The following is an 8,169-nucleotide window of genomic DNA, read 5'->3' on the forward strand; positions in this document are numbered from 1 at the left end:
AGGTGCTAGAGTAGGGCATTGGTTCTAAGGGACTTGTTTAGAGATATGGGAGCTATATGGAGAGTTAGCAGCCTGGGATTTGGGAAAGAGGCACCTGGATCTTCAGATCACTTTAACAGCCTCTAGTGAATGTTTTTGGGGGGACAGTCTCCAAAGTTCTCACTAAACACTGTTATTCCTGCTTCAAAGTAATCCTGAACAGGACTTCTGAATTCACAGCTCCTGTGACTGTAGCTTGTGGTTCTGGCGCTACTAGATCCAATGAGATAGGCTGAAGAAATGTAAATAATTTGATCCCCTTCCAAGCAGATCCCAAGACTACCAAAAGATGCCTGTGAAAATCCCTAGCAGATCTAGACATCCATCTCCCACTCAGTCCCCTCAGCTAGTTCTGTGAAATCCTCAACAGATCTGGACTTCTCCCACTGGATTCAGTCATCCTGCTTTGACCATCCCATTCCCCCATATGCTGTGACACTATTGCTTGGATCTATGAACATGTCATTGTCCAGTAGTATCTCCAGCAGATCTTGTACAACCCGTTGTGAATCAAAACAACTCCTGATTGTTCCAGTTCACACCCGCCACTAGACGCTGAGTGAGCACACAGTGGATCTAATAATTTCCCCAAAACAGCCAGTTTCCACCGGATCCCATGATATTCCTGGTAGACGGAACCTTTTCCCAACAAAACAATGTCATCCCCCACTGGCTCCCATGTGGTGCCCTGTGGATCTACTCCCTTCCCTAGAGCATGTGTGATCCTGATGAGATATTTAATCTTCCCAAAAAATCTAGTGTCCCCACCCCCCATACTGTGTGAGATCCAGTGGCTCTAACAATTTCCCAGATCTACTCCCACTCCGCCTATAGTGGATCCTGAGTGGATCTAACCTTTCCCCAAGAGCCCCAGTGCCCCTCTACCTCCAGCTGCTGTGTGATCCCCAGTGGATCCAGTCCTCTCCCACTGGATGAACTCACCCGCCCCTGAACTTCCCCCTCTAGCCAGAGATGTGCCTGCACTGAGCTGCTCAGTTGGCTTGCATCCGCCGTGTCTCCTCCCTCGCAGGGCGAAGAAGGGAAGCCAGGGCGGCCCTTCCAGGAAGAAGACCGGGGGAAGAAGCAGAAGAGAGCCCCGGCTGCCCTCGGAGCGCTCCCCTCCTTCTTTCGCTCCCTCCCCGGGCTCTGGGTGGGAGTTACTCCGGATGGAGGCGCCCGTGTGAACAGGTAAGCGGAGCGGGCAGGGGAGGGAAGGAAGGGGGCGGCTAGCCGCAGGAGAGCTCTGAGTCCTGCACAGCCAGAGAGCGGAAGGGAGCCCGGCTCCCACGGCTGGGCGCTCCGCGAGGGGGTGTCTCACGGTTACCGTCCCGCTAACAAGAGGGCAGGGGCCCCAGCTGGGATCCCACTCCCCGGGGGGAGCCGGGCGGCTCAGACCCAGCGCTCTGCGGTGCCTCACTCGGGGGTGCCCGGCGCTGCGCTCAGTGACCCAGCCGGAGAGGGAAGGAGCAGGCGTCGGGGGCGATTTGCTGGGCAGCTGCCTCGCAGCGGTAGCCGGCAGTGCCACCCCCTGCTGCTGGGCCGGGGGGAGGGCAGGCTGGGCTCAGCCCAGGGCGCTGCTCTCCCGGGCATCCCCCCAGCAGGCTGAAGGAGGGAGCCCCGTCTGCCTGCTGGCTGGTGCCTTGGAACTGGGCCTGGCCGAGCCCAGGGCACTGCCCCCCAAGAGATGTGGGACAGTCAGCAGGGACTGCAGCCAGGGCTTTGGGCAGGGACTGCCTGGGTGGAGGTAAACAGCCTCCTGCCAGAGTTTGGACCCCTCTGTCCCAAAGCCCCTATGGACCCTTTGGGCAAAGCCCCAAACAGAGCTGCCACTGGGCTCCAAAGTCTCACCAGAAACTCTCCTCTACCAAACCAGACTGCCCTGATCCCCTCCCATGCCCCCGACTCAGCAAGGAAACCAGAAACACCCCTGGCACTAGAGATCTTGGGTAGAATTATCACAGGGTGCCAAATCTGGTCCTCCAGCCAGGTTTGGGTAATGCCCACAAAGTGAGGGCCTCATCCCTCCTGACCAAGTCGTGGATGGGGCACTCTTCCAACCATTGACCCAACATTAATGGCTGTGGAGAGAAGGCTGGATCCTTATGTGCTGACAGCCCAGCCTCCCAAGGGATAACTGAAGGCAAAAGCAATGGAACTAGCCATCTCAACTCTGGGTTTCGCCTTACACCAAATCTTTTCCTGCCTTGTCTCTCCTGGCCCACTAGCACAGAAAACAAGGGACTCAAACCTTCACCACCAACGCTGCTGTTTCCCCCCCGGACCCCTGTGTCCCAACGAGGTGGCAGCACTGTTCCACCATCTTAGCTGCCATAAACTGGTCATCAAAGGGCCACAGCTGAGCACCTTCAAAAAAAGACCTCCAGGTGTGTACATAGAGTTAACCCCATTTTACAGATGGGGAAACTGAGGCACAGAGCGGCCAACCAATGGGATCATAAGGTCAGCAAAGTGGCAGAGCTGGTTCTGGAACCCAGATCTCTTCATGTTCAGTCATGAGCACTAACTACTAGGGCCTTCTGTCTCCTACCTAAGAAAATCAAGTAATGATCGGCTTGATCCTGCTCCAGTTAATGCCAGTGGCAAAACTCTCGTTGACTTTAATGGGATCAGAATCAGGCCCTACAGAAAGAAATAATTTTGTCAAATAAGAATGGGCCAGAGTGGACAATATTCTAACCACAGGGGTAAAACGATGAAGCATTTTACATCATGTTACAGCATGTTACATCGTATTCTGTCTAGCTGGCCATACAGGCTGGAGTGACATGAGAAGCTTTGTCCCTATGTATTTGTCTTTGCACATCTGTTACTAACAAGTGCATTGTTTGTAGCAGTCACTTATTTGCCTCTCAGAGATACAGTACCTAGCACATGGAGGTATTTGTAAATTTCATTCTGAACCTATGTTGTTATGGATATGAGACCACAAAATTAGAAACAAAAAGTTTGCACAAGCTTTTTAGTCATCCTTAGAGCATGTGTTACGTAACAACACAAAAGAGTGTCTGAGAATGCAACATTCCCCCCAGGGGAAGAGGAGCTGGATTTCAGTGGCTACAGTTCCAGCCATTTTGGCTACAAAGAAAACAAGCTGTGGTCTACAGAGCCCCACTCCTTTGGGACTCTTGGCATTTGACCCTTCAATTGGCTGTCAGCTCACCTTCCAGTCTAGCTAAGAGTTCAGTTCGTTTCAGAAAAGGAACAGACAAGAGATTGGATGGCATGGGGAATTAGCAATGGGGAGAAAGGTTCAAATTCAGTAAGGATGAGCAATCCCTCAGTGACTGAGACCTAGTCTCCTCTGATGGCTGTTCAATAGCTTATGTGGAAGGGATTTGCTGGGTCTCAGTTCAAGCTCCGGTGGAGAGGTATCCAAAATACATTTTTAAAAATCACTAATATTGGTAACCTCGACTGGCCCAAGATTGACTCGGCCACGGAGACCAACTAGCCTCAGTAGTGGTCCCAACATTGAACCATAACGGATAGGCAATGTGAAGGAACTGCTGCCTCTGGTGTAGATGCAGAAAGGCATCGTCAGTGTCCAGGACTGTTAATCCAGCATCTTCCAGAAGCACTACATTCACACACTAAGAAACACCTTTAACAAAGCATGAGACACACTGCTAAAACCAGATTCTGCTCTTACACAAGGCTAGTAATATTACAGGGGATAGCTGCCCTTTGTGCTTCAGAGGGGCTTAAGATGAACCCCAGCTGTGGTCAGGAGAGATTACTGCCACCTGCTGTAGCATTCCACAGGTGACCAGGTGAATTACAAAGGGTTTCTTGCACTTTTCTCTAACGAGACACAGAATACTGGACTAGATAGATTTCTAGTACAGCAATTCATGTGGTCCTAATGTGCTTGTATGCGCTGCTGTGATCACTTAATTACCATAGGGAGAGTTAATACAAGGCTTTGTACAGCTGCATTTCTTTTGTTGTTCCACTTGGCAGAGCCAGGTAAATTGGCACCAGAATGAGCTTGTTTCCATTTACCTTTGTTCAGGCAGAAAGCAGCTGGCATGACACTGAGATTGCTGGCATTCCTTGCATTAGTCAGTCTGTTACAAGCAGGATGTCTCGGCATTTATTTCAGGGTGAGGCACATGGGCAGACAAACTAGTGAATCAGATTGCTGAGGAGGGAAACTTGGCCTGTAATGATGTACAGTAGGTGGAGAAGGTGGTTGAAAGCTACAGCAGGTGTGCATTGTAATGAGCGATTAATTAGTAGGCCGTGAATGAGCATAAATAGGAAATCTGGTGGCACTGGGGGTAGCAGGGATCATTAGCTGGACAAACAGTCTGAGCTGTGCAATCAGGAACAAAGACACGTTGAACTGCAACGTTCTGGGTTGCTGTCTTTGTTTGGGTCTGTGACTACTGGGGACAGTCTTTAGGCCATGAGCCAGTTAATACAGAGTGATTAGACCATGAGCCAGTTAATACAGAGTGATTTGATCACACCAGAGGGAAAGCCCATGAACTAGTCAGTAGCATTATCTGTGCCCGGCCACAGTGTACAAAGAATTAAACTGTACCAATCATCCCCATGTTCGGTTGTATGTTATGTCTCCACACCAAAGCCTTCATCTGCTTGTCTCTCTTTTAGACTGTCTGGGCTCCAGGGCAAGGACTATCTGTTTGTGAACACACTGCCCAGCACAACAGGGCCTCAGATTCAAGCAGGGCTTTTAGTTGCTACTGTAATATAAATGTTTAATAATAGAGAGTGAACTTGCCCATCCAGTATATACACACACATTAATCATATTAATTTATAGAATGGCTATTCTGGTACCAGCCTGGTGTTTAATACAGACTCAGTTATCTAAAGTAAGGGGGGGGGGGACTTGAAATGCTGAGCTAGTTTAGATTCTTCCATGAATTGATTTAAAAAAAAACTTTTTTTAACATAAAACTGTCCCTGAGGAGTAGCATTAAAGGGTGGAGCTGCTGACTTTAGAAACGGCAGCAATCACAAGGTTATTTTACAGAAATACAAATAAATCCTCAACCAACAGCTAAACCAGATCACTATTTATTTCAAGAAGGCAGTATGGCCCAGGGGCTAGAACCTCAGGCTGGGCGTCAGGAGACCTACATTACATTCCTGGTTTTGCCAAGGTCTCCCTGTGGGACCCTGGGTAAAGTCACACACATTCCCTCTCTTTGTCTCAGTTTCCCCATCTGTGACATGGGGATAGCGATACTGACCAGCCTTTGAACAGTGCTTTGAGATCCACAGGTGAAAAGCCCTGTAGCAGTGTTCAGCATTGCACTGTGCCCTGAAGGTCGCTGCACATGGAGCCTGGCAGGCAGCCAAAGAGCACACTTTCTGCAGGGGAGGAGTGGCTCTCAGCTGAATGTTTCATACTGCAGGACCCAGAGAGATCAACCCTGGGAACCGCCACCAAGAGTCTCTCACAGCCGAGACAGGGTGGAGCGAGAGGCGTCTCCGAGATTACCAAATCCCAAGCTGTTAAAGACTTTAACGATCATGATTTGCAGCTTGAATTGTACCTAGGAACAGGCAGGAGCTGCACAGAAGTGCCCAGCGCTGCTTGTCCTACTCAGCAGTGCTATATATAATTTTTATTACTGTTGGTATTTGCATGAGCTTCCTTCCCTCCTTAGCATGAGGATTTTATGACCTTAGCTACCCTCAGCAAGGGGAGTCCATGTGCTGAAAGCAGGTGAAAGGGAAAACAAGCTCTGGGAGGGAGCTGGGTAAGACCAATTCATACCTCAAAGGGGGCGTGTTCAGGACTGTACCTGGACATGTTCAGCCTCTTGTGAAATAAAAGGGGAAGGAGGCTCGTTTCCCAGGCACTTTGGTGCCAGGATCCTGTGGTGAAAGACGGGAAGGTGTTCTGAGCAGTGTAATGCAAGGCTTAGCAGGCATAGGTTCTCCTGGCCAAAGAGAGCAGGTGTCTGTGCTGTGACCTTCCTTGCATTGCTCCAAGTGCTACCATATGATAGCTGAGCTGATTTTTCAAACAGGTTGGCTTGGAAGGAGGTAGAAGTGGAAATGTCCAGAGGAGGAGCAGCACATGGAATCTCCAACACTCAGGACCGGGGATGGGCCTGGATGGTCTTGTTGGCCACTGTGCTGCTTCAGGGGCTAACGCTGAGCTTCCCCTCTTGCACTGGGGTCTTCTTCACAGACCTGCAGCGTGAGTTCCAAGCCACCAACAGTGAGACGTCATGGTTCCCGTCCATCATGACAGCAGTGCTGCACGCAGGTGGTGAGTACGATGCCAAGTAGCTGCCTTCAGCTTCCTCTCCTGGCTAAGCCAGTGCACAGGGTTCATTACTAATGGGCCTTTACAATGTCCCCAGAGAGCAGGTCTCCCTGCATGTGCAATGGGACAACTTTGCCCTCCACGTTTAAAAGGATGCTGAGATGCTTTTGCTAGACCCATATAGTCTAGATCCTCAAATACAAAACGACGGTGTTAAAAGCAACTCTTTGGGCTGTGACGCAAAACCCAGGCAGCAGCCAGTTAGATCAGTGAAAGAGTTTAATGGAGCTGGGCTGACTCAGAACATCACAGAACCAGAGAAGTTAGAGCTGGAGAAGACCATGTTCGACTCAGTTCATACTGGTTTATCTCTGAACTATGCAAGAGATATGAGCTACAGAGAATCGGCCAGTTTCATCCCTGCTCAGAAGGGAGGTATAAGGGGTGTTTGGTATCTTTTCTAAGTGAAGGCTGCTTTAGTTTCTGCCATGTACTTCCTAGGAGCCACACCAACAGAGGCTGGAGCAAGGTGCGCTTACTGGACATGATTTCCCAACCAGTGTTGCCCACTTTGGGGGTTCCCCTGCTGTCTGGGGGGCCTCCTAGTGGAGGGGAAGTTGTGACCATCTTGTGCCACCACAGGCTGGCAGACTTTCCACTGCTGGGGGCCCAGCAGCCTGGGATGGGTTAGTGGAAGCCGGCATAAACCAGGGATGACTTGAGCCATATAATGAGAATGTGAGCTCTGGCTGATACTTGGCACACCAGAGCCAATGCTCTGTTTCCTCTAGCTCACTGGTTTGGCTCCTTAGCCCCTAAATGCTCTTTGGGTTCAGCCTTTTGCTGTGCTGGAGCTGCTGCCTCAGTAGAGCTCCAGGGCTTGAAACCTCTGGGGACTCTGAGCTCTGCCCCTGTAGCAGGGGTGCAGATTCCACCGTGGCTCTGGCTGTGCATGTAACCAAATGCCTGAGCATTGTTGCTGGGAGTCTTTTTGGAAACAGAGAAGTGATGCTGTGCAACGGTCACCGGGCAGGCAGCTGTGCCACATATAGCCCCAGTCACAACCCTCGCTACTTACTTGTATAACTCCAGGCCTGAAAGCTGATCTTCTCAGGAACGCGATTTGTATTAAAATGCTCACTCCCAGGCTGTGCAAGGAGTACAGCCATCCGCACTTGATCCAGGGTCAGGGGGCCAGGGAGGGGGAGGAGCCGTGGGGAAAAAGAAAGCTACAAGATTAACAACAGTTAGCAGCACTTAACGTGATCAAAGGGCTATGTGGTTAGTAATTAATTAATCCTCACAGCCCACCAGGGAGGTGAGTATTAGGAGCCCCATTTTACTGATGGAGGAACTGAGATACCAAAAGTTGAGTGACTTGCCCAACATCATGTAGCGAGTCAGTAACAAAGCTGGGATTAGAAGTCACGTGCGGTTTACGGAGTGCAGGGCTAGGAGTTCTTTATTCAAGTGTAAGCTGAGGGCTAGGCTTGTTGGAGCTACATCTTATGGGGCCATAACAGTTCTCCCACCCTTTAACTCCCTCCCGAAGACTCACTTCTACCATGACATGGACAAGAAGGGACTCAACCAAGTGATTCTGTCTATCTGTACATACTTACCCTAGAACCCCTTCCCAACTGTGCTGCTCACATGCCCTCACATCTTATTGCCGTGACCTCTGCCCATCTTCCTTCATCCCCTGCCTATTGTTCAACTGCGTCTTCCTCCACCCCCGGCCTGTTGTTCTGTTGCCCTTGTTACGTCATATCTAGATACAACGGTAAGCTCCTTGGGGCAGGGACTTTGTCCTTTTATCTGTGCTGTGAGGTACTGAGCTGACCTGTGGCCTCTATAAA

The 8,169-nt window shown here is 50.3% G+C and overlaps 1 protein-coding gene across 2 annotated transcripts in view; it reads left to right on the plus strand.

The window, feature by feature from the left end:
* Positions 1-1,084: 1,084 nt before the first annotated feature.
* The window catches only part of SLC16A5 (solute carrier family 16 member 5), a 42,640-nt gene continuing 35,555 nt past the window's right edge, over positions 1,085-8,169 (plus strand). Inside the window, exons 1-2 of one of the 2 annotated variants that reach the window (XM_026654483.1) lie at positions 1,085-1,227; positions 6,069-6,313. In XM_026654483.1, coding sequence (XP_026510268.1) covers positions 6,097-6,313 — 217 coding nt within the window. In that variant the 5' untranslated portion in view covers positions 1,085-1,227; positions 6,069-6,096. Of the gene's footprint in view, positions 1,228-2,351; positions 2,424-6,068; positions 6,314-8,169 lie in introns of those variants that run through there. The other variant, XM_026654484.1, reaches the window with a different exon arrangement.

The sequence above is a fragment of the Terrapene carolina genome, unplaced genomic scaffold, assembly GCF_002925995.2.
Source record: "Terrapene carolina triunguis isolate 2854851 unplaced genomic scaffold, T_m_triunguis-2.0 Scaffold192, whole genome shotgun sequence".
Taxonomy (NCBI): Eukaryota; Metazoa; Chordata; order Testudines; family Emydidae; genus Terrapene; species Terrapene triunguis.